Source organism: Natrix helvetica (assembly GCF_964273705.1).
Source record: "Natrix helvetica genome assembly, chromosome: 1".
Taxonomy (NCBI): domain Eukaryota; kingdom Metazoa; phylum Chordata; class Lepidosauria; order Squamata; family Natricidae; genus Natrix; species Natrix helvetica.
In genome coordinates, this window is record NC_138548.1 from 306,140,477 (window position 1) to 306,166,993 (window position 26,517).

The window sequence follows — 26,517 nt, forward strand, 5'->3', positions numbered from 1 at the left end:
AGTTTGCAATAGCAGTAAGAAAATTACAGAAATAAAATAGTTTGTATGTTGAGTTTCTTCTATATTGTGTTGATTTGATCAATAGACTTATATAAGATGTGACATTATTCTTATGTTTATGAAAAGGCTTTTACTGATCTTTCCTGGAAAGAGTGGCACTGACTTTCCATTTAAAGAAAACTGGATAATTCTATATATCATCACAGCTCTGTTTGGAACATTAAACCATAATGGGTAAGATGGAGCCTCTGTGACCATCTCAGGGGAAACGTGGTGGTGGAGGAGATGCTAATGATGATGGTGGTTGTCATTAAAACCATCCCCAACATCCTTTTGGAGTAGTGGAAATATAAATTCACAGTTGGATCATAGTACTCCCAGGTATTCTACTCCTATTGGGATGGCTGTTCAAATATATACAAAAATGATGGTGTTGAACAAACATTTATGTGGTACTTTTTAAGACTTTCTTCATTCTGTCATTTTAACATTAAATCTATATGGAGCCAGTGGGTGAAATATACATTTACCACAGATATGGAACTGGGCACCATCAGTATTTTATCAGATTCCAATGAAACTGTGAAAAAATTAAACTAGAGCTTTTAATCAATATTAGACAGAATGAAGACAAATACAGAGATTAAATTCATATCAGAAATGCAGTTGAAAATACATTGCTCTCCTGTAGGACTAATAGTATGTGCCTTTCTGGATGGAGTTTCACTTCCTCTTAAAGGTCATAATTCAGAAACTCAAATCCAAATATTTATTATGCTCATGGACCAGCATAGGAGTTCAGATTTGGGAGTTCAACTGACTTTAGTGATCATGCTTAGATTTTAATTTTAGCCTTTTTCTAGGCGGGAATGTTTCGCTACAATAATAGGCATCTTGCTAATGTTCCATTTACATTTGTAGGGTTTTGTGTATGTTTGAGGTACACTTTTGTAAATTACAGTTAATTCAAAATGGGGCAGCTTAAAATGGATCAAGCTAGTGGGGAATAAATAAATCATTTTAAAACAGTGCACTGGCTGCAATGGTCAGTTGCCAAATTCCAATTAAGGTCTTGGAGTTTCATTTAAAGACTTAAGAATGTTTGAAACACTAAGGATCACCCTTCTTCCACATAACTATTAGAATCCTTACTGAAGACATTTCTCAGTGCCCAAGTCTCTCCTGTAAAATTATTTTTTAGCTGTGGTGCTTTAATTTTGGAATTCTTTCCCCCATAATCTTGTCCAGCATAACTTCAAAGAATTTCAGTAAAGTTTTAATGCTGATGATCTGCAGCAGACAGAATAGCAGCCAGACTATAGGAAGATGAAAATGAGGGAGGAGGAGAAAGAGAAGGAGAAGGAGGAGGAGAAGAGAAGGACAAGCACAAAGGGAAAAGAGAATTTCCATTTCTCATTTCTTTATGACGGTTCCATGCTTTATTCAGTGATAATGATAATATTCTGAAAAGAATAGGCCTTCTGTCTCTGAGGGACTCTTATCTTTGCATTTTAACACCTTAATAAGAGTAGCTGCATTTGGCAAATTTTATGTTCCATGGAGTTTTAAATGGTGAATGGCACTGCTCCTTTGAGAGTAATAGTCAAGTTTAACTTGACCAGCAAGCTTACATGCAATAAAATTAAATTGTATGATTTCTACCCTGATTTACATAGTATATTATCTGTATCATAAAATGCAATTTCTGTTGTTTAGCAGATTTTAAAATGTCAAGGAAACTATGTCTAGAAATGGTCTGTTTCACATTGGCCTGTAAATGACTTGCTTTGTGCTGATTTTCAGTTAATGTTGAAGTTCATTATTTTATTCAGTGCCTCTAAATAAACTACTAGATTCATAATTTGTTAACAGTTTATAGAACAGACTGACCTCCCAACTTGGTAAGTTGACCATTTCAGTTCTGGAGCATTATTTAGAAGTTTATTTTAATTAAACTTACCTGTGTAATTGGAATAATGGGTTGAGGTATTTGCCTTGCTTTAAATGCAGAAAGGTCGGATACAACTATCTGTATGCAATTCCTTTTAAAATTTTACCTCAGTTCCAAAATCCTGTCTTTTGGATATGTCAAAATGGGATATAAAGAGCCTTACCTGGGCCACTTTTGGAAAGCAATGTTCAGGAACAGTTTAGAGTTTAGCACAATGGCATTTTACATGGTTTAAGAAATTAAGAAATTTTCCTTCCACAAAAGAAAATGAATGGTCCATCCAGGTCAGGGCTGGGTTCCTGCCAGTTCTAACCTCTTCTATAGAAGAGGTTCCACAAATCTACAGTGACGTTTAGAACCGGTTCCAGCTCCCTCCCCCCGCCCGTCCGCACATCATCAAGATGAAGAGCGAGAGGAGGAATTCTGGGAGTTGAAGTCCACAAGTCTTAAAGCTGTCAAGTTTGAACATCCCTGGGTTTTTTTTTTCTAAAGGGTTAGGGGTGCAAGGGTCTTGTAACTTGACATCTTTAAGACTTTCCCACTTCAATGCCAGAGTTCCTGAGCCAACGTTTTGGTTGCTAAGCAAGAGCGTTATTAAGTGAGTTTCACCACATTTTACAAGTTGGCCATGCCCACCCAGTCACATGGCTGACAAGCGACTCCCACAAAGCAGGCCACACCTACAGATGAGGTTCTAAAAAATTTTGAAACCCACCACTGATCCAGGTACAAACAAAGATGTCCTCTCAGGCATTCTATTCTCTGGGTCTCTAAAATCAGAAGGGTGCCCCCCAATGTTATTGTTTTTCCCTCTGTGATTGCACAAAACTACATTAGCAGAAGAGTTTATATCACTGCAAATATATAGAACAGATTCTCTCCCTCTTTTAAAAAAAAAATTCCTTTGATATGTTTCTTGCGCATCCTGTTGTTAAATACTCAAAAAAAAGAAGACAAAAACATCTAGTTTGTCTGCTGTGTGGTGATAATGTGGAAGTTGGTTTTATTTTGGTATCAGTTTGCCAGAGAGACAGAAATACTAATAAATTATAAACTTGGGGATCAAATGCTAATGGATCCTGGCAGAATGATCACAATGATGCCACAAAAGCAAACTATTTAATTGAGCATAATTGCACTAGAAAATCTCAGGGATAAGAAAGGAAATGCCAAAGTGTAAAAACCAAACAGTACAAAAAAAAGCAAGTGGGTGGGAGAAATGGATGGGTAATTGAAAGCTTTTCTAAATATGACTTGAGAATATTTGGGAGGCCGGGGAAGAGAAGAGTAAGGGAAATGCCAAAAACCAGTTGGACAAAACCCGTAAGCTTTTTGCCTTATCTATGGGAATCAGATGATGTGTGTCATGGTAGTTTTTATAGTCATCGCCCACAGTCTTACCCTGATAAAATCAAATTTGACAGTAGCACAATATAGAGGTTTAACTGACAGCACACACAGCACATTTGCTAGTCATAATGCCACAGTTTAATGACTGACGCATCTGGGAAGCTAATTCAGATTTTTTTCTCTCTCTCTCTTTTTGAATGGGATAAAGGAGCATCCAGTTAATTCCAACCATCAATTCAAGCCTTGTAACAAAACTGATGCTACATACTCTGTTCTTGTTCTGCATATTCTGCAAATTGAACTACAGGGACTACAGCCACTTTGTACATACATCCGGAGAGAAAATTCATTTTGTATTTTGTATATACACCAGCTTGTTACTTTTTATGTCAAGGAAGTAACTGGCCTTAATTGTTAAATAGCCTATGAATTACAAATGGTGTGCCTGTTTTGAGAAAAATTACAGGTTACAGAATTTTACAAGCAGATATAGTATAAATAAAATATTCATATAAAAATAGTCTCTTACAAAATATATTCTTTTATCCCATGGTTCATTTTCTAAAGGTGGAAACTTGTCTGGCGTTTTGCATTTATAGGTCATGTGTTATTTCCAACTGGATTTTTTGAAATGATCCTTTTTTTAAAAAAATGGAAAAATTCTGTACTGTGATATATAGCGGAGTGAATAGCAATTTGAGATTCCAGACAACTAGCAGCATACAGCCCAAAATTATAAAAGATGCCTGCTTTTGTACTTAATACCTGCAGAAACTATCCTGCATTTGCAACTAGTAGAAATACCTAAGTAAACAATAATATATACACCTCAAGGGGTTTCCCCTCTACCGAATCTACAAAAATGATTCCACAAAAAAGCAAGCTATCTACTTTAATTGCAGAATGCTTCCAAAAAAAAATGGTGGTAGAGAGTTTTTAATTAAATAAATTAATATTAGTTTTATCTGCAAAAGTGATTAAATATTGCTATAATTATTATGCTGAGATTTCCCAACACACTGTGCTAAAATCAGCAGCAGAGCAGAAAAGCAGCTAAACCAGTGTTTATAGGGGAAGCACCCATTGGTCTACTTGCATTAGCACAGGCTGAAGAATGGGAATACAAGGAACAACCAACAAGGAACAACCAACAAAAGTTTTTCACAAATATAGAAATCCCTACAACTGCATAATTCACACTCTTTCAATGGAAATTCACACAGGTGCATTGTCGCCCGATTGTGGACAAAGCCCCTCTTAAAATATGACTTTTTTTCTCAGATCACACTTTAGGCACGTTGCATGGTCTTTTGTTCATTTTCATCTGGCCTCATGAATGCCTCCTCCAAGGAAATTCATTTTGTCCCACAATGTTAAGGCAGTCCGTAATGTTTGGATGGCCCAGATTGAGTACTTCTCCAATTTATTTCATTTTTATATAGTTTGCATTAGGCAAATCGTTTGTTTCTGGATTCCTTTTAAAGATCTGGGCGTAGTGTTTGGGCTATTCCCAAAAGTCTTTGACCAATATCCACATAAACACTGTTAAAAGGGGGGAGAGGAAATGGGATTATTTTATTGGATTTTCTTTTGGAAATCATTTGGGCCTTTGCTACAGTATTATTTAGATACACTGAGCTTATGTGCAAAAAAAAAGGTGTGTACTCCAAGGCTTTAAGGTTCCCCTGCCAAAGCCACGCTTTCATTTACAGGTGTAGACTTCTGTTCGTTCACTGCATGTGTTACATTTGACGTAACAGCACCAGTGAAATTTGCAGTTGCACTGCCAGACTCTGGAATATTGATGAGTATTATAACCTCGTCCACAACACATCAGGTCACAACCGTTGGTTTGCTGGGCTGTTTTGTTGCACATTCTGCCCTGTGTACCCACACTGCCAGTCACAGGATCCTCTTCACAGTAGTTGGGTGATTTCTCTATGTAGACTAAGTCTGTATCCATCGGTTTACGATACGAGAGCGGTTTCTTTATCTTCAGAAAAGTGGGACGCTTATTACGGCTTGCCCGCACGGGTTCAACCTGAACAGCTTCATTGTATTTCTCCTTAAGGATATAGCCCAGCTCCCTGAATTTAGGAAGAGTTGTCCAGCATGTTTTAGTAGTGCATGATCCTGACACTCCATGGCACTTGCACTCCAACTTCATGTTATCTTCAAGGATCTGGAGTGAAAAGAAAAGAAGACATGATGTTTGAAATAAAGGAGGGCGGACGATTTGGAGGCAGAATTAAGTTATTGAAGAACTCACAATCCAGCATAATTATCCACACTTCTGTTTTTACACCATCTACATGATGATTTCAATGATAAAAATGAACATGTTTTAAAAAGCCAGGCACACGATACTAGCAGTTGTGTTATGGTTTGTGTTCTCGGGTTGTGAGGTATTGCAAATTTAGCTCAATTGTATTTTAACTCCTTGCAAATTGTTCTGTTCAAAAAAAAAGTATTGCAACTCTGAGATATTTTTAACAGAATTTGTTCCATATATTAAAACAAAATCAGCCTGCTTATTCTTTAAAAATATATTATTTTCAGCAAGTTCAATACATGGGAAATAAATTGAGTATGAAAATACATTTGACAAAGCTAACCATAGTGAATGTTCTTACAGATAGATATACATTCCATTTTGGAGTAGGAGAACCATTGCATCCATTGCAACCATTTATGTATATAAAACAACTGTGAGCTAAGTTGAGCCGAGTGAAACTGACTGGTCCGAAGTCAGATATCGTGGGACTTGAATCTGAGTGTTCCCAGCCCAAGTAACCCATTACAATACACTGACTCTCAATTTGGTTCAAATGGCTAAATGCCAATAAATATTCTATATTTTTGCAAACAAAAAAAAATTAAAAAAACAGCAAATAGTGTGGTGAAAAGCTCAACAATTTAGAAATCAAAAGTTCTGAAGAACTTCAGAACATTCCATTCACACCCTTTCTCCAAACCATCCCAATCTCTACTAGATCAAGGCATTTTGAAAAAGGCTCAGCAATTTTTGAAGTAAATCCCCTAAAGAGAAAGTGAGTTGAGGAATTCCAGGCTTACTTGTCCCTATCTTCAAGACATACAATACAATACAATACAATACAATACAATACAATACAATACAATACAATACAATAGCAGAGTTGGAAGGGACCTTGGAGGTCTTCTAGTCCAACCTCCTGCCTAGGCAGGAAACCTTATACCGTTTCAGACAAATGGCTATCCAACATCTTCTTAAAGACTTCCAGTGTTGGGGCATTCACAACTTCTAGAGGCAAGCTGTTCCACTGATTAATTGTTCTCACTGTTAGGAACATCTCAAACTGTTTCTAATCCAGAAGATATTTTGCCACCAAAGCACTTTGAAACACATAGACTAGAAGAGTTTCAGTATGTTCCAGAGATGGATTAGAACAGGAATGTCAAACACAAGACCCGGGAGCCAGATGCGGTCCATGGGGTGCTTAGATCTGGCCCATGGAGCCGCCCTGGAAACAGCAAAGGACCGGCCCGTGGTGCCTCTGCCAGTGAAAACGGAGTTCAGGTGGGCCACCCTTGGTCCTCCCAAGCTCCATTTTTGCTGGCAAAGGGTTGCAGGAGGCCATCGCAGCTGAAAATGGAGTTCGGAAATCTGTTTTCACTAGCAGAGTGCTTGGTGCCCCCAACATGAGTGATGTCAAGCTGTTTACGCCCACCCTGGCCATGTGCACCCTGGCAATGCCCCTCTGCCCCCCCCCCCCAAGGTCAACTACAACCCTGATGTGACCCTCAAATCGAGTTTGACACCCCTGGAATAGAATGTTTCAGAGAGTTTTTTTTACAATATTCCAGTCCCAAATTAGTCAGTTTTTCTTTTTCCTAAGAATAATCAATACTGTATATGTCCAGTTGTTGTCTTCCATCATACTGAACAGAACACAGTGAAAATTGCGTGGAAACAAAGTTGGAATATACATCTTTAACTGTAATCTCATGTTATACCCAGAAATGCCATTATTTTCAGTTTCTACATTTATTTTCATCCTTTATTTTCCAATTTCTAATTTTTATGAAGTTCCAAAATAAAATGTTACTTACATTGTGCTAAACATCACTATTCTTTTAATGTTGATTTACTGATTGATTTGCTATGGTGTCACATCTGGCCCAATTTCTTACCTATCACAATCATTTTATGTATCATTAATAAATAAGTTTCCAAGGTTTTGGCAAGAAACAAAAATGTATCTCTATTACACATTCAGGCAGCCCTATCATTAGGAAGTTTTTTTTTAAAAAAAACTGGTTCCCTTAAGAATTTAGAGAGGAACTCCCTTAGAATTTAGAGAGAAACTCTAAATTCGAAGGTCCTTCCGAATCATTTTTGAAATATGTACAGCCTGAAAACAGAGCATTGTAGGAAGGCTAAAGTAGGGTCTATCACAAGAAAACCCTGCACATAGAGTCTAGTCTAGTATCTATAGGCAATTTAAATAAGGATACTTAAATAAGATTTCCAGTTTACTCTCCATTGAATAGGTTGCATGCTCAGAAGCACCAAACATATCTTGAGATGTAAAAAAAAGGTTTTAGTTTGGGAGAGCAACCATTTAATGCTGCTATTCTAAGTATTATGATTTCCTTTATGTACACCATAGTGCATATTATTTTAATCACATTCTAATGTTATAAATTATGCTTTGAGACATCCTTCACCTTTCCATTCGCACATGCTCAAAAGGTGACAAGGGCAATAAGCTAATCTGCGTTCATTTTAAAATCTCATACTTCTGTACTGTGATTAAGCTTGTGGCTTTGATGAAAGTAGACTACACTTTTACAGTGTCCAAGTTCCAATTCAGCCCCTGGATAGACAGAGACATGACTACAGAGGGAATCAACAGCTCCATTTGAAAGAGCTGAGTAAGCTACTGCAGAGGATCAATAGCTAAAAAGTCTCGTGACATATGTTGAGCTTGCTGTTCTCCGGATTGTATATTGATGCCAGATGGAACAAATCCTGTCTAATTCATTCTGATATTTCCTCCCAATTTCACTAGCTCCCAACCTCAGTTTTCCTTTCCTTTTTTTGGAGTTTTGATAGAAACATTTTAGACACACATTCTGTAAATGTATATCGCTGATAGAGATATGCACTGACAATAAGATTTGGATCAGGCACAAATTTCTTTTCTTGTGAAATAGCGAAGTTTAACTTAGGAAAAATCAGAGACGAATTGATTTGACCCAGGATCCAAATCTAATGTGAGTTGCCCCTTTTCCAATGTCTCTAATGAATATGGAATTTAGAGCGCTTTTACTAATTTTGTGAGGAGCTCTACTTTAACTAGCATCTCAGTCTCAGTATATTATGGTACTCTGTGTTCCCAAAACATTATGGCAGAGTTGAACTATACTGATTACAGGGAGCCTTTGACTTTCAACCACAATTGGAACTAGAATTTTTCTTGCTAAGCAAGGCAATTGTTGCACCTGATTTTACGACCTATTTTGCCACAGTTGTTAACTAAATTACTGCAGTTGGTAAGTGAACCACACAGTCATTAAGAGAATCTGGCTTCTCCCATTGACTTTGCTTGTTGGAAGCTGGTTAGGAAGATGGAGATAACATGATTCCAGGACACTGCAAATGTTGCAAAATATGCCAAGTATCTAATTTTTTTAATGTTATTGTCATATTAATTGGGTTTGTTATTTTGGATATTTATCTAATTCCCTTTTAACTTTTGTGATATGTGTTTTTTAATGTTGTACTGCCCTGAGTCATTTGGGAGAAGGGCGGCATATAAATCCAATAAAACAAACAAACAAACAATAAACGTGAGGACTATTTGTAAGTCAATTTTTATAGTGCCAATGTGATTTCAAATGGTCACTAAATGAAAGGCCATAAATCAAGGACTACCTGTATGTGTATATTGCCTCAGTATCATAGGTGAACTGAAGGGAAGCATCTTCCTTGAAGCATTTCAAAAAGATACTTGGCTCAAAGCTTCATGAAAGCAACTGCATACCTTTAAAACTCCACATGTCACCATAACCTTTTAACTTTTTTATAGAATGGAATTAAATGTTCAGATAGTTTAAATGCTTTTGAGTGGAATATTTTGCCCAGTTTCTGAAAAACAGTAGCAGTGGTTTTGGAGCTAAGCTCCATGTAATTAAACCAGAGAGTTCCTGTAACTGTTGGTTCTGAAATGTGTTTAAACACGATAAATTCGTCTCTGTTTCTTAGTGAACAATTTCTATGAAAATTGTAGAGGTGCCCTGCTGTCAAGAGACCTCCCTAATGTAAGGTAGATTAAGAGATTTCAGTGTTTAAAATGTGATTTTTCTAAAAGGAAAATAAGTGCTTTTAACTTCATTGAAACTTGGCCATAATTATATAATATTTGCTATATGGGAACTCTTAATAGTGTAAGTTTCTATTGGGTTCAGAAAAGTTAATTCTTAGTTCTCACTGTATATACAAGTATTTTGATTTGAAGGTCATTCCTAAATCAACTAATGTTCCTTAGACAACGTCTTCTGAACTTCAGAAGTGGTTCTTAAAACATTCCACCCAGACTTATTCTTTCTTCTGCTTTTCTTCCCTCTGCATATTCCATAGATGTATTTGCCTCTCCACACTGCTCAGACAATGAGTCTTCTAGTGGTCCCAATTCTGTTTATTCCAAACCAGATCAGAACTTCTTCTTTTTACTTGGTACTAGAGCAAGTCCCATGCATTCTGGCTAACATCTAGGTCTAGGACAATCTCAGTAAGAAATGTATTCTTTGAGGTATCTGAAATGGCAGCTTCCTATCTTTATTAATCTTTTCTGTAATAGTTTCAACTCCATCTCCTGGAATACGAAACTGCATCCTGACCCAATGCCAAAATCACCATTGTAATTTGTGCTACCTCTGTCAGCTTTTTAGCCATCTTAATACTGCTATCTCTGTCAGCTTTTTAGGTGTAATGACAGGCAATTGTGATTACACCTAAAAAGCTGTAAGTCAGATAGGACTGGCATGGGAAATCAGACAAAGCCAGATGTAAAGTCTCCAAATTTCAGGACTTCTCATCATGAGTCAGCAGGGTACTCCAGCTGCCCCCCCCCCCCCAAAAAAAAGCCAACGCAGTCCTAGGCTGCATCAAAAGAAGAATAGTATCAAGATTGCGTGAAGTATTAGTGCCACTCTATACTGCCTTAGTAAGATTGCACTTGAAATACTGTATCCAGTTCTGATCACCACAATACAAAAAAGATGTTGAGACTGTAGAAAGAGTGCAGAGAAGAGTAACAAAGATGATGAAGAGGGCTGGAGGCTAAAAAGTATGAAGAATAATTGCAGGAATTGGATATGTCTAGTCTAACAAAGAAAAGGTCTAGGGGTGACATGATAGTACTCTTCCAATATTTGAGGCACTATTACAGAGAAGAGGGGATCAACTTATTCTCCAAAGCACCTGAGGGCAAGACAAGAAATAACAGATGGAAACTTATTGTAGAGAGATATAACCTAGAACTAAGAAAAAGTTCCCTGACAGTGAGAACAATTAACCAATGGAATGGCCGGGGGTGGGCTTCAAAAATTTTAGCAATGGGTTCTCTGCCAGGTTGCTGGGTGGGCATGCCATGGTGGGTGTGGCCTAGTCAGCCTCCTGCACATTTTCGCCCTCCCCAGGCTCCAGAGGCTTTCCTCAAGCTTCCGGGAGGGCGAAAACAGCCTTCCTCAGGCTCTGGGATGCCCTCTGGAGGCAGGAAACGAGCCTGTTCCAGACCTTTCGGGAGGCCTGTTTTTCACCCTCCCAGAGCCTCCGCAAGGGCCCTGCACTTACCGAGCATCCCAAATGGGCCTCATGGAGACTCCTGGGAGGAGCAGGGTGGGAGTTGCAGGGCAGGGTGGATAGGGTAGGATTTGTGGGTTCGCCGGACTGGGTAGATCCTTATCTAGAGGATCACCCAAACCCGTGAGAACCCACAGCAGCCCACCCCCTGGGAATGGCTTACTTTCAGAAATTGAGGGTGTCCCATCATGGAGGCTTTATAAAAGAGACTGGACATTCATTTGTTTGGAATGGGTATAGGGTCTCCTGCATGGGCAGAGGGTTGGAGTAGAAAACCTCCAAGGTCCCTATTCTGTATTTGCATATGCACAAGTTTTTTATAATTATGTGCTGTTATCAGATCAGTATGATTCAATCTCCCTGAAGGTAGTCGAATGTTGCTATACTGCTTGTAAAATTAGAAAGATGTTGAATGAGGATTAAAAGCAAAATATAATTTATGAATTTTTGCTGATGATTTGCTGATAATTATGGAAAAAAACTTTTAAAGAAAGATTGTATTTGAAAAAGCCTGCGTGGGTCTCAGCACAAGAGGCATTTTATACAAAAAAAGAGCAGGCAAAGAAAGGTAATTAATCTATTGAGAATTGTTAAACAAGAGCATGGAGAATATGAGATGCAATTAGGAGGTCAATTGACCGCAGAGGGATTTCATTTTCATGGCTTTTGTAAACATAGTTAAGAGAAAGATTTAAGATAGATAGCAGGTTATTTGGAATTAAACAGCACAAGACAGAATTTGAAATTGAATTACGTACAAAGAACATATAATTGCTAAATATATACATTTTTGTTGAAATTTCAAAAGAATATGATAAAATGGGAAAATGTCTCACTGAACAGACTGAATTTTACATTATAATATAAAAGAGAATGTTTGTATAATGATGCATCTTTGATACACAACTCCAGAAAAATTATCTAGAATGTATAAAGGTACTTCAAATTGATATTGGAAATGTGGAAAACATAAAGGATCATTTTATTATACCTAGTGAACTTGCAAAATGTCAGAAAATTTTGGGTTCAAATTCATAAAGGGATACAAAGAATTTTAAAAATATTTTGAATATTCAATTGAAACCAAAACTCTTCTTGTTGGGACTACAGTAATGGATAGATAACTAGAAAAAAGTTATGGAATATGGCTTTTTACATATAATGACTGCTGCAAGATTATGATATGCATAAAAATGGAAAGACTCTGAAATGCCCATAATGGAGGAATGGCTGGTAAAGATGATAAAATTAACTGAAATGACAAAATTGACTTGCTGGATTAGAAAAAGGCCAATAACCAGATTTATTATACGCTGGACCCTCCTTTTTCCTGAAAAAGCTGCGTTAAATAGGCATTTAAAAGATCAGACTGCTTCCAGTCTGGAGAAGACTGGAAGAAAATCTTGTACTAATTGATTGAACTAAATATCAGAAAAGTACTCTTATTTCAGACCAACATGTTATTAGGGTGTTGATCAAATACAAGATATCTGGGAAATGACCTCATTCATAAAATGACTGAAGTCAAATATAAATTCTCCTTATAAACAGCATCACCACCAGATGGATTTGTAACTGGCTAACAAACCATACTCAATGAGTAGTTCTTAATGGTACTACATCTACATGGAGGGAAGTAAGCAGTGGAGTAGGACATGGTTCCATCTAGGATGATTAAAAGGTTGGAAATTAAAATATATGAAGAATGGTTGCAGGATCTGGGTATGGCTAGTCTAGAGAAAAGAAGGACTAGGAATGACATGATAGTAGTATTCCCATATTTGAGGGATTGTCACAAAGAGGTCAACTTATTTTCCAAAGCACAGAAAGCAAAAGACAAGAAACAAAGATGCCACTTGTAAGAAAGCTGCAGGCTTTTTACACTAAGCATTACCAAATTGATCTGTTGTGGAATTGGAGAAAGCAATAATGAATCCTTTTGCCCACCCCCACACTAATGGAGTGGGTTGTACCAAGTCCTGCAAAAATTAATCTATGATGTTAGCTTATTTGGGGATATGAGTTCCATAAAATGCCAATCTGCAAAGACTCCACCAGAATGAACATCTCGGTGTCAAATACCAAATTCTTATCCATTTAATTTGTGTTAATATCTTATAGTCCAATATTTGCCCAACTTCATTTCTTTGACATCATCTGCTTCGAGAAGAAGAAGAGAAAAGAACCTGAGAAGGAGATCAGTGCACTGGATTCCCTGCTATGCCAGTCTGTTTTAATCCTAGTCACTTGACATCTGCACCTTTAAAGGATGGGATGTTGTAGTTTCCTGCTTAGATTTTTTTGTAACATAGACAAAGAAACCCTTGGCATCTCTTGCCACCTCAAAGTAGTCTCATCAGAAGTTTTGTTTTTTCTATGCTGATCCAGAAATTCTGCCTTAAATTCAAGGAATTCACTATCCCTACTGAAAGGAGGAAAGATTAAATGACACATCTGGACCATTAGTGGGTTTGCCTATTTGTTGTCTTCTCCAGCAATAACAAATAGTTTAGTGTTGATTTGGAGGCAAAACTGTATTAAAGTATATAGCAATCGAGAAAGTGGAGTCCTTAATACTCTCTGAGCTTCTTTGCTTGCAGATGTTTTTTTATCTGACTAGGTAACATAAACAATACTAGTGAGCGTGAAGTTCACTCCCTGTTTAAGTGTTTATACACTTTATATATAGTAGCTTATCCTGCCAGTGTTGGTGAGGAGATGTTTTTCTCCTTGGTAGTTCCTTGATTAGGGAATTGTTTTCTGCTTCATTGTTTGTCTGGTGTTATTGCTTTACATACAATTGCACACCATTCAAAAGAAACAATAAAATACCTAAGAAGTAAAATACCTAAGAAGTAAAAGATCAGAATACATCCTCTCCATCAACCTGTACCCAGATAAGTACCAGACAAATATCCAGATTAACCAGATAAACAATCAGATTAACATCTTTCTTTTCCCATTTTTTTCTTTCTCTGTCATATCTTTCTTATATGCTGCAAGCTACTCTAAGAGGCTTTCTGGGTTACTGCTGCCCAGATTTCCAACAATGTGCAAAGAAGAACAACAAATTTGGAATGTAAATTGTATGATTAATGGCTAAGAGAACTAGGTATGTTTATCCTAACAAAAGGAAAGCTTAGGGAAGACAAGATAGAAATCTTAAAATACTTGAAGGGCTGTCATAGGGAAGAGAGCATCAGTTTATTTTCCATATTACCTGAGGGCAGGTCAAGATGCAATGAGCAGAAATTCATCAGAGGGAGAGATCCAATCTCAAAATAAGGAGAGATTTGCTGACAGTGAGAATAATTAATCAATGGAATAGTTTACCTCCTAAAGTTGTGGTTACTGCATTGTAGGAGGCTTTCAAGAAAAGATTGGACAACCATTTATTCTGGATGGTATATAAGGACTTTTGCCTTGAGCAGGGGGTTGTACTAGAACACTTCCAAGATCTCTTCTAACTCTGTGATTCTATGATTCAAGGACCCAATCAAGGAATTACCTACTCAGAGAAACAAACAGTAAATAGCTGAATTGAGGAACTAACAAAAACTCTGCCACCAACACTGACAGGGCAAGTCAGCTGCCTAGAAACAGAGAGCAAACCAAACTTCCTTCAAGAACTGATGATATCATGTAATTGGGCAATGAAATATCTACAAGAAAGGAACCAAGCTCAGAGAGCAACTAGAATCCCAAAAACTAGACACTGCTCCATCTACAGTCTCTTTTCAAACGAGATGATGGAGGCATAAGTCACTGGGAATAAGTTGACAATTTATTGTGAGAATGTTTGCTATTCCTCTAAATTGTTTATCTGAGTCAATTTGATAAATCAAATCAAACAGAACAAATAAAATTATATTTTATTATTTTTTAATCTATAAAGTGGAAATTGGAAGTTAAATATTTTAAGTAGGAATTTGGTCTCATTTTATTCCAAAATAAACATTCAGATTCTAGGAATGTATGCATGTTTGTATCTATGAATATATAGAATTTCATACAACACTGATATAGCAACTTTTCCAGGAAGCTTTCAAAGGTAGCCCTTTTATTAACTAGTATTTAAACTTGGTTTGCTTTAACTTGCTTTTTACAATTAAAACTATGTATTCCCAATCTTATCTTTGAACACCACCAATGCTAAACTGTCTTGCTGCCTTTGAATCCTCACTTATTACTAACCCTTTTGCTAATGGCAACTAAAGAACAATAAGGCTTGATATGAAGAATTGTTGTTTGCCATTTCACCATTATTATCAAAAGGAAAAGAAGAGTCAAGAAGAGTCAAATGTTTCAAATTCATTTTGATCAAAATAGATAAGCTAGTGAAACAACATTCCAATGGAAGTTAATTAGAGACATAGGATGTAGAGACATAGGTACTTGTTGGCACAGTGGTTAGAATGTGGCATTGCAGGCTAATTCTGCCGACTGCCAGGAAGTTCAATCCTGACCAGATCAAGGTTGATTCAGAGTCAGAAAAACAAATGGCAAACTTTTCTGCCCTTTGTAATATGTACAAGTATTATAATCCATACTCTTTCCAGCTGCAGGATACAATAATGGGAGAGGTTGTGATATATACCTTGGTGCCAATTCTGGCAGCAAACAAGGCCATCAAGCACAATGACAGGAGCTGAAAATATATTATAAGGGTGTCATAGACCCACAATTATCTTATGGACCCTGAATTACCCCTTCTGCATTGTAAAGATGTCTTCTCAATACACACGTAGAAACAATTTTTACTATAATCAATGGGATTAACTTTTAAATAAAACAGATTGGAAGCAAGGATGCATGTAAGATTTGGATTGTTTAATAAAAACATGACATTAGAATTCCTTCTTTGTGTAGCATCTTTTAAAATCACAAAGGTCAGAAAGGTATAAGTATGGTAGAGTAATAGCTACACTACACCCAAGAGCATCTTCAACCTTAGGCTTGTGCCTTCAGTAATACAAAAGGCTGCATGGAATATTTCAAATCAGCATCTAGCTGTACAAGCAGTTCTCCCACACACAAACACCTCGCTCTGTTGGATAGTGGCCAAACACTTGAAGGCTTGAAAGCAAAGATCAGCAATGTTAAACAACAGCAAAGTCAGAAAATGGCTTTTAAATGGCATGATTAACACCTGAGCTTCAAGGCCTAGGTGGCTTTGTGGCTGATACCATAATATCACTTGATTCCAGAGGTATCTGAGCAACCTCCATCATTTTTTTAATTATTCAATAGGAGGATGTTCTTCTAGACTTCCTGGAGTCTATGGCAATTTTCAAACGTTCCAAACATATGAGGGCATTTAAAGCTTTTTCTGCTGGCATGACTTGAGATAGCAGACTGCTACAACACATATTTTTGGTTTCCATACTAGTACAGCAGATTTCCCTCTTCAAAGATACCTGACTTAAAGGCCAGACTGGCACGTCAAGAGTGGAGGAGGGAAGTTTCCCTTTGTGGTGCTATCTCCATGAACCTATTCTAGCATGGAGGCCATGCTTTGCTAGCATGTGTCCTTTGTTCAACCACTCCTTGTTTACAATTACTTTTTTTTTCCATAGTTAAAATGGCAGCTTATGGCCCTCTCAAGCAATTTGTGTTAGAAATCAGAATTAAGACTCTAAAGAGAAGACTAAGACAACAATTAAAAACTCCCATCATCAATACTATTCAGGGTGTCCATGGAGGAGGGCAATTACATTTAAATGCAGCTGTTAACTGGGTGATAAAAGCCCAGCCACTTTTTAACATGCATGATACATCCATTAAAAGATCAGATCATTCCATTGTCCAGTTGCATCTGCCATTTTGATGTTGTTCACATACAAAGAGACACATAGACAGCCCTGGTATGTTGAAATGTTGCAATGACAGGAAAGAAAAAGCTTATTGGTATTTTTTAAAAAGCTAGGCTAGGTATCTGTGAAACCAATAACATTATTCAGATTTAGGAGTACAACATGTAAATGCATAAGTTATTGATCATTTGAAAGCCTGTGAGGAGATTCCTTGAAAGTTTGGCCATGTATTGAAACATTAGATTTATCTCGTGGTTTATTTTTCTTTCCACATTAACTCATTCTTCTGCTACTAAAGTTTATGTAGTCAAAGATGATAAAAGCCTGGGTCCATTTCTTTAGAGCCTACATTCACGTAACCTATTTTACAAAACACCCTCAGATTGTAAACTGAAGATAATAATCAGTTGGCAGGTATTTGGACTGAATTTGTTGAAAGAAGGGACATTTCTCAAAGTAAGAGTTGTCAGGGATATATATATATATGTATGTATATCATTTCTTAGATTTGTATGCCTTACTGGAGAGAAAAAATTGACACAAAAGGTAGGGGAAGGACTGTGGCTTTGGGGCAAAACATGTGCACAGAATGGGTATCTGGTTCAGTCCCTCAGGCCTCTAGGCATGGCTGTAAAGAATCCAAATTCAATCCTAGAAAGCCACTAACAGTAAGAATGCTACATGGCGTAACGACCTCATTATAACTCAGTTACCAGTATCCAAAATTGTTCATCGCCACATAACACTTTTAAAACTGTGGATAGTTCAATTGTTCTTCATTTTTTTAAATCTTCTTTAGAATAAATGCGTACCTCTGTGTATTCCTATTGTACGTTATGACCTCATCTTTGATAACTGCACATTGCATTGTTCTTTGTTGTATTTGCTTTCAACTGTTTGATGCCTCAGGTTTCAATTCAAGCACTGAAAGAAATACAAAGTGCTCCCAGCACATGACATGATAAGATTACTAAGTCAGCTCACCTAAGTCTGCAATGAAGAGGCATATCAAATAAAAAACCACCTTGATAAGTCCTTGGTTACAGGAGTCTTCTAATGCAGCCTGGGTCATAATTTATCACAATGACTCATAATGTGGTGTTATGTGTAATATGATGTAATGCTGATGCAAAATTCTATTCATTGAATTTCAAGGTCACAAAAGAGAAAACAAGTGAGAGAAAGAGTACACTTTCTTTATCGTTGTAACCAAATGTTCTTCCTTGAAAAAGCTTTGACTCTTTCCTACACATGCTCGTATTCTGTAAAATTCCTGCTTGAAAATACTCTTCTGTTTTGTCTAGCGTATCCATTAAATAACACACTACTTCTGCTATTCTCCCAAGACCTTGATTAAAAAGGAAGTTGACTTTGATAAAAGCCAAGGCTTTTCTTAACCACAAAGTGATTTTCAAGCAGCCACCTTGTGGCTGAGATCTGCACTGGAACTGATTTAGCTCACAACTTGCTGCTTTATTGCCACAGTAACTAAGGTGCCAGTAGCCAAAATGAGGCAGCGTGCAGAAGTATTCAAAGATCTCCTTCTGAGAGCTAGAAAAATATTGTGTTGGTGAATATTTCAGTTTTAACAGTTTAAACATATTGTATGGCAAAAGTACAAAGACAGCAAGGACATGGGAAGTATCTATTGAATTGCACAAAAATATACTTAAAGACAAGTTATGGGTGTGTTCTATGGTTCATATTTAAGATTCACAGATGATGGGGTGCCCACATGACAACCAAAAGAATACAGAGGATGGGGACATCAATAAAACCCAAAACTGATGTCCGTATCAAAGCTACCATGGCCAAGCAAATCAAAAGCAGCTCATGTTACTTCAGCCAGGAATATGTCTACAGATGGTTTAATATTTTAAGTTTATTCTTTTCTACAAAAAGATAGGACTTATTGCAAGGTATGTGCATTTATCAAATCCCATTGTATTTTTAAAATTATAATGTCTCAATGTTCCATCTGCTCAGATTGTGTATTTATCAATACTGACAATGAGTTGGGTTTAGATTACACACCACATTATATACCAGATGCAGGATCGTGATAAAGAGAAGAAATGTTAATTATGTATCTTAATGTTGTGATAATGATCATAGATCTTTAAAAGGGCCCTATCCATAATACTTTTTTTTGTACAGGATCAACTTTAGCTGGCTAAACCACTGGATCAGAGGTGGGCTCCTATCGGTTCGGCCCAGTTCGGCTAAACCAGTAGTGGTATGCTGACCTGGTTCACAGAAACGGCAGTGACCCACGTTGGACACGCCTCCAAGCCGGTTCCCCAGTTGCGGCCATCACCACCGCCATCTCTTTTTTTATTGTTCTGTGCATGCGCGGAACAATTTCCATTGAACTGTGCATGAGTGCACAACACACATTCAGCCCACGCGCACACAAGAGCAAACCAGCAGTAACTCTGGTCAGAACCCACCCCTGCACTGGATACATGTTTAATCTAATTGATTTCTGGCTTTTAGGTGAGTAGTTAATTCTGTTGAAGTTCAGATTACTGAAGTCAAAAGACTAGTGTATAACATCCTTCAATGCTGAATGTTGGTAGATCACAATCAACCATAGTTCTTCTTTATACTGGAAAAATCAGTAGATTGAGTAGCTCTGGATAACTGGCAAAGAACAAGAAGATGTTGCCTTCATATCCTTCTTTGAGTTTTATAATGACAACTAGTGGGCACTAAACAAGGATAAAGTACAATAAATTCCTTGAACTGATCTGATAAAGTTCTTCCTAGATTATTGTACTATGCACAATAAAGGAGTAGATGGCATAATTAACTCAGAAAATGTTGTTATTGTTAATATTGCTCTTAATGGAATGTAGCAAGAAAAGAACTCTGAAAGAAAGGATATTCCCTGAGAAACTATTGACCATTTAAATACAGAATATTTCTCACACATTCCCTTTCACCACCTTGTAATCTAATAATCAGAAGAACCGCACATCAACCGATGATATTTCATCAAAAATATTCAAACTAGATTATCCAATTGAAATATGGGGGGGGGGGAGGAGAGAGACAGGCTAATGAATTGTGTCATATGATGACCTTCATATAATAATTGCTTGGCCATTTTCTGTTCATCAAATACTTTCTTCTCCTCACTATTTTAACTAATGGATTAGGAAAGAGATGGTTAAGATATCATTATCCTCAAATGAGTAAAGATATCCCAGCATCCTCAAATGAGTAAACTATGCATTGTACTGAAATGGAAATCACTAATTAACAATCATCACCAAATAATGATTAATGTAATTATATTAAAACTGCACTAATGGAATTTGATTGTAGAGTATTCTAATAAGCAATTCTTCATATCTCAGTGATAACTATGGTATGCCTTAACAACAAAAGAACTCTTTGGCATGTAATTATATTCCAAATCAAATACTTTGGAGAAAAAAGTCAAATGGTATAGCAATTTGATCTGATTTTTATATTAAATATTTTATTATGTGTTAAGTAAATTCTACATTTAAAAATGCCATTTCACCAATGTTTATATTTTGTGAACCTTCATTTAAATAGCTGAAATAAGCATCAAAGTTATTAGTATTTACATAAATGAGCTCGTCTGGATTTCTTTAATAATGTTAACCAGTCTTGTGCTGGATTATAGAAACAAGAAATTGCCAATAATCCCAAAATCAATACAATCACTCCACATTGGGCAAATATATAAGTATCTGCCCATTAAACATCCTTTAAATTTGTGGGGAAAATATTATAGGGCCAAAGATAGCACACATGCGATTTTCCCTAGTAATGCATTCTACAAAGTGAAAGTTGTTGACTGTTAGTATTAAATGCAATTTAAGTACACTATATTGCAAAAGTATGTATCTACCAGCCACTTTTGCATTACAGTTTACATATTTGAATCAGTGGTGAAATTCAATTTTTTTTACTACCAGTTCTGTGGGCATGGCTTGATGGGCGTGGCAGGGGAAGGATACTGCAAAATCTCCATTCCCACCCCACTCTGGTGCCAGCCGAGGTGTATTTGCAGGTTCTCCAAACTACTCAAAATTTCTGTTACTGGTTCTCCAGAACCTGCCGAATTTCAACCCTGATTTGTATGCTAGTGTGTGTTGTGGTCCATCAGCAGTCTGCAGAGCTGGCAGCAGAGTTGGACAGTGAGGAGATTGGGCCAGTCTTGGAGTCTAGGGAAGGCTGGGACAAGGGCTCTGTGTTGGAGGCATTACTGCCATGCTTCCAAGAAACAGGAGCTGTGGTGTTGCAGTAGTTAGAATGCAAAATTGCAGGCTAACTCAGCCAGCTGCCAGGGGTTCGAACCTCACCAGCTCAAAGCTGACTCAGCCTTCCATCCTTTCAAGGTCAGTAAAATGAGGACCCAGATTGTTGGGGACAATATGCTCAGTCTGTAAACAGCTTAGAGAGGGCTGTAAAGCACTGTAAAGTGGTATATATAAGTCTAAGTGCTAGTGCTAACAGATCATGTGTCAGAAATGAAAATTTCTGACCAAACATCAAATTATGAAATTATTCTGGGGATTCTAAATTTGTAAAAATAAATTATTTTTTATATATATAATCATTTTTTTAGTCCCATCTTGCCAATTTTACAGTTTTTCATACAGAATGAGAAAAGTACATTTTAACCCTGAGATCTATTCCCTGCATTGAGTTGTTCCAAACATAATTATGATTTAAAAGCAACAGTTTGGTACTAACTTTTTATCTTACCATCTTACACATATGACACACTCATTACTTGATGAATAATAAATAAGTCATAAGTAAAGGAAAAAAATCAGATCGCTGAGCTACATGCATGGTTAATGTTAAAATATTATTTCATTATGAATGTTTTTCTTCTTGTTGCTTCCTGCTTTATTATTGTGATATATCAACCATTGTACAAATAGTTTCCTGAAAGTCCATTCCATTGATATGCAAATTCACATCCTTGTTAAATGGGAAGTGACATTACCTTCATAGCACATGCACATACATAATACAAAATAATTTGCTCAGCCACATTAGGAGCTTAGAAAAGGTGCCTACCTTCCGCCCAGCCTCATTGTTGTGCAAATTCATGAGAGTCCTTGCATTTTGCTTAATCTCCCTTGCATCCACAAACACTTTGGAGAATCCTATTCCATATCGGATGTCTGCAGAGCATCCTCCCCATTTCCATCCTTCGTCTTTGTGATACTGTCCTTGCTTTTCCTTGTCACAACCACAATTGCTCAGGTTCCCCTGGGTGCAGGCAGCAGTGATGGCATGGGCTACTCCAGCAGCAATGATGGCATAGGTGAACGCTGCTTCTCTACTACCTGAAATAAGGATTACATGTCTCAGAAAAAGATAGACTATTTGGAAGAAGAAGAGCAAAACAGCGATAACAATAAAAACGCAGTGTGCAAGTCTATGCAATGAAAAGGCTGCAAGGCTATTATTATACATGCTTTAAATTTGCAGCCATAAGCATTTCTTGTCATATCCCAGCACTCTTCTTTTGTTGATGCTCAGACACACCCCAAAGAATCATGCTTTAGTAGAGACAGCATATTTTTTAGCATTTCCCAAAAATGGCAAAATAGTAAATACTTCATAATACAAAGCAAGGTTGCTTTTTTCAGATTGCAACCTGTAGTTCAATGAGTTTTTTAAATACTCAGTTGGAACCCTTTAGATCAGAGAAATGTTTCACCATGTGACTTAACAATGTACAGGGTGGTTTTAGACTCAGCATAATAATAGGAATATCATCTGACAGAAATGCAGAAGCAATACACAAGCTTTATTACACTTACTAGTTACTTGCTGTAACTGATACAAATACAGTGATTGGAAAACGACATCTTCAAAGTACAGGCATGCATATTGTAAGGATACTCTCTCAACTTACTACCACAATTGAGACCCAAATGTATGTTGTTAAGTGGGAATTTGTTAAGTGAGTTTTGCCCCATTTTACGATATTATTCGTCACAGTTGTTAAGTGAATCACTGCAGTTGATAAATTAGTAACCTGGTTGTTAAGTGAATCTGGCTTCCCCATTGACTTTGCTTGTCGAGAACAATTACTTGCAAAAAGTAATCACATGACCCTGGTAGGCTGCAATGATCATAAGTATGAGCTCGATGCCTAGCATCTGAATTTTGATCACATGATCATGCGGAATGCTACAACAGGTTGTAACTGTGGAAAACGGTCATGTCACTTTTTTCATGCTTTTGTAACTTTGAAACTAAATGAACTGTTGTAAGTCGAGGACTCCCTGTATTTATAGTAAAAGCACTTTTTCTGAATAGTTGTTGAACTACACAAGTGCTAGTATCTATAAGTATCTATTAACACAAAGAACTATGGCTTTTTAGACTGCATTAAACACCACATAGATTTTAGAATCTGGGGAGTCTTCTGCAAATTCCATGAATGGGTGACCTGTTCCTCTGTGTTTTTAGGCAACAGGCTGCAAAAAGGCCAGTTGTCAGGGGTCATTGCCTGTCCTTGCCCAATTAAGGAGAGAGAGAGAGAGAGAGAGAGAGAGGGGGGGGGGGGAGATGATAGATAGATAGATAGATAGATAGATAGATAGATAGATAGATAGATAGATAGATAGATAGATAGATAGATAGATAGATATTAAGCCCCATGGAATTCATTTGGTGTTCCTTGTGGCTGGGAATTCTGGGTCTTTCAATTCCCATAACTCTGGAAGGTATCATGTTGGAAATCACATTCTTTATTCTCAGCAGAATTGTTCTCCATGGGTGATCTATATATTAATTCTGGCCTCTAAAAGGTTTGGTTACTAAGAATATTTGTTTCGTTATTATTTGCCACAGATAACTGGCAGCGTAATGGATTCAAGCTTGACATCAATAAAATCTGTTAAGAGATACCTTAGTGGGTTTATCATATTCTTTTTTATGTTTAGTTTTTATTGCATGTGTAGATAGAAGAATGTTGTGCTTTTAGACTTCTTAAATTCCTAAGAAACGTAAAACTATCCAAGGAGTATCTCTGACATAAGCATAATTTAAGTATGATTTAGATTAGACTAAGGGAACAAGCTGTATGTATGCATTTTTATTGGCATATTTCATCTCAGGAGGATGTTTCACAGACTTTGCACATGATTTAGGAGAAGATGAACATCTTACCATCTACATGGAGTTGTTACATGTTAACTCATTCATAACAACAACAATAAATATCAATATTGTGCTATTTGGGAAAACATAATTTTCAGAAGGCGATTGAAATGTATCCTTTAAAAATAAAACTAGGAATCCTTAATTTTTCTTGTCTGTCTACAAAGTTTGAAGACTGTCTATCTATATGTTTAGTTGTTATGGGTCAACACAATTTAATAAAAATCAGGAATCTTCCCACCAATGTCCTGAACTTCAACTCTGAAAGGCCAGTTTTCTTCCTTTATTTATACTCTTTTTCATTTATTTTCTAAAATTATTTTGTGTGTGTGAGGAGAGAGTCCCTAATTTGCATCTTCTTACCTATCCAAAGATTTTCAGCCAGTGCTGGCCAGAAATCTTATCCATGTTCCATATTGTCATTCTGACTGGTTTTTCACAACCAAAATCCCCTTATCATGACAATATAGATAGATTGCTAAGGATAGGGTAGGCGTGAGGAAAATCTGCAATTAAATTCTTAAAAGATTTGCAGTTGATCAGCGAAATGGTTCCACTCCTGCCTAAATTTTAAAAGTTGAGAAAAAGATTTGGATTACCAATAGCAGGTGTTTGTGTGGAAGATCTGAGAGCATTGTGTAATGTGAGTGCTGAAAACAAATTCCTAAGTTTTTCTTTAGCATAGATGTCATGAAATGTATCTATGCTATATGAATCAACCCAGATTTCTCTGGTTTCTTTTTCCTTTTTTTTTTTTTTTTTGGAGAGGGTGGGGTGGCTTGCATTTTACTATTTTATTGGATTGAGGAATTAATAGTTTGGCAATTTTCCCAGTACTTGTGCAAAATTGAGTATGTTGTTATCACTCACAATCTTTTTTTAAGGTATCATTTGATGAAAATATAACTATAGCTTGGTTCAATCCTCAAATAAATATATAGGACAACTTGTAGCCATCATAAATAGGTGGACAGGTGGACAGATAGATCAGTAGACAAACCTCAAGGGAAACAATAATTTCAAATTTATTTTCCCCATTATCTTTTTATATTTCTCGCTGTCCCCTCCAATGGATAAGGGCTAGTTTCAGATGGGTTTTAACAATATTTCTGCTATTTTAAAAAGTATATTTGATTCCATGGTGCACTCAATTATCTTAGAAGGCACTTGACTGAACACAATAGAATTTACCTTGGAGCATATAGGCATGGGTAAAGAATTAAATCTACCCAATTATCTACTGATGATATGACTACTCTATTAACCTTATCTGACCTTATCTGACCTAAATATTCTCTTTATTGTTTTCCATCTCGGGTCATGACTTCAGTTCTTCTGTTGCCTCATATAGTCCAATTTGGTTACCAAAAGTTTTATCTTGTTTTATATCTGCAGTAAGAAAGAGAAAGCTCCTTACCTTTGTGAGTAAGTATTTCTGGCTACCTCCTATCAAATATAGCATGAAGTGAGACCTGAAGTTAAGAGGGATGTGGGTTAATTAAAGAATAGTAATGAACGATTATGTATGTCGGCACAGAAGGAGGGGTGGTTTTGTTCCTATTTTCACCAATCTCTGTAATACATGAATAGAGCTTTATTTGCAAGGGCCTTTCATGAACACGTGACCAATTTCAATGTTACCATTCAGTCCTTTGGAATTATGACCTATGATCTATGCCCCAGTTGGTGTAGAGTTGTTTCATCTAGTGTATCAATGAATGTATCTTGCTTTAAGATTCTTATCTCTCTAATTGCACAATATGAGGGCTGAGGGGAAAAAATTCCTTTCAGAGTTTCTCTTTGAAAACAAGTCAAGTCAAATCTTCTCAGATGAGGAACTCAAATCTAATCACACAGTTCCCAATTGATCTGGATGATTCAGACACTTCTGCCCATGTGTAGAGATGGCTTTTAGTAAACTAACTGGCTGAATAGATTTGAGAATCCAGTTCAAGACAGTTTTCAACACTAATCTGAAACAACAAATCAAATCAATTTATTATATTGAAAAATCTTGTTTTTTCCTTTACTTTGAGACAGTTTGTATTTAGGCTTAATTTGTCTTAATACTGGCTACCTCATCTGAAATTACTTTGAAGGTTGCTCTCTAGTCATAACACTGCAATATAAGACAAGGGTCCTCAATTCCCAGGCCATCGTCCACTACCAGGCCATCGTCTACTTGGAATTGGACTATTAGTTTAGTTTATTTAGCTTATATACCGCCCCCTCTCCCCAAAGGGACTCGGGGCGGTGTACAGACAATAAATATACAAAATGAATAACAAAGCAACACGCAAAACCAGACAAAACCAACTTAAACACACAGTCCGTACAAAACCAAACTATTTGACGATAATTAAAAAAGTCCCAGTTAAAACCAATTT

The 26,517-nt window shown here is 36.8% G+C and overlaps 1 protein-coding gene across 2 annotated transcripts in view; it reads right to left on the reverse strand.

Moving 5' to 3' along the window:
• Positions 1–2,551: 2,551 nt before the first annotated feature.
• Positions 2,552–26,517, reverse strand: part of WNT7A (Wnt family member 7A) — a 64,131-nt gene continuing 40,165 nt past the window's right edge. For both annotated transcript variants that reach the window (XM_081934346.1, XM_081934345.1), the window contains 2 exons: positions 22,031–22,302; positions 2,552–5,483 (listed from right to left, as the gene is read on the reverse strand). In XM_081934346.1, the coding sequence (XP_081790472.1) occupies positions 5,004–5,483; positions 22,031–22,302 (752 nt within the window). In that variant the 3' untranslated portion in view covers positions 2,552–5,003. The remainder of the gene's footprint in view (positions 5,484–22,030; positions 22,303–26,517) is intronic.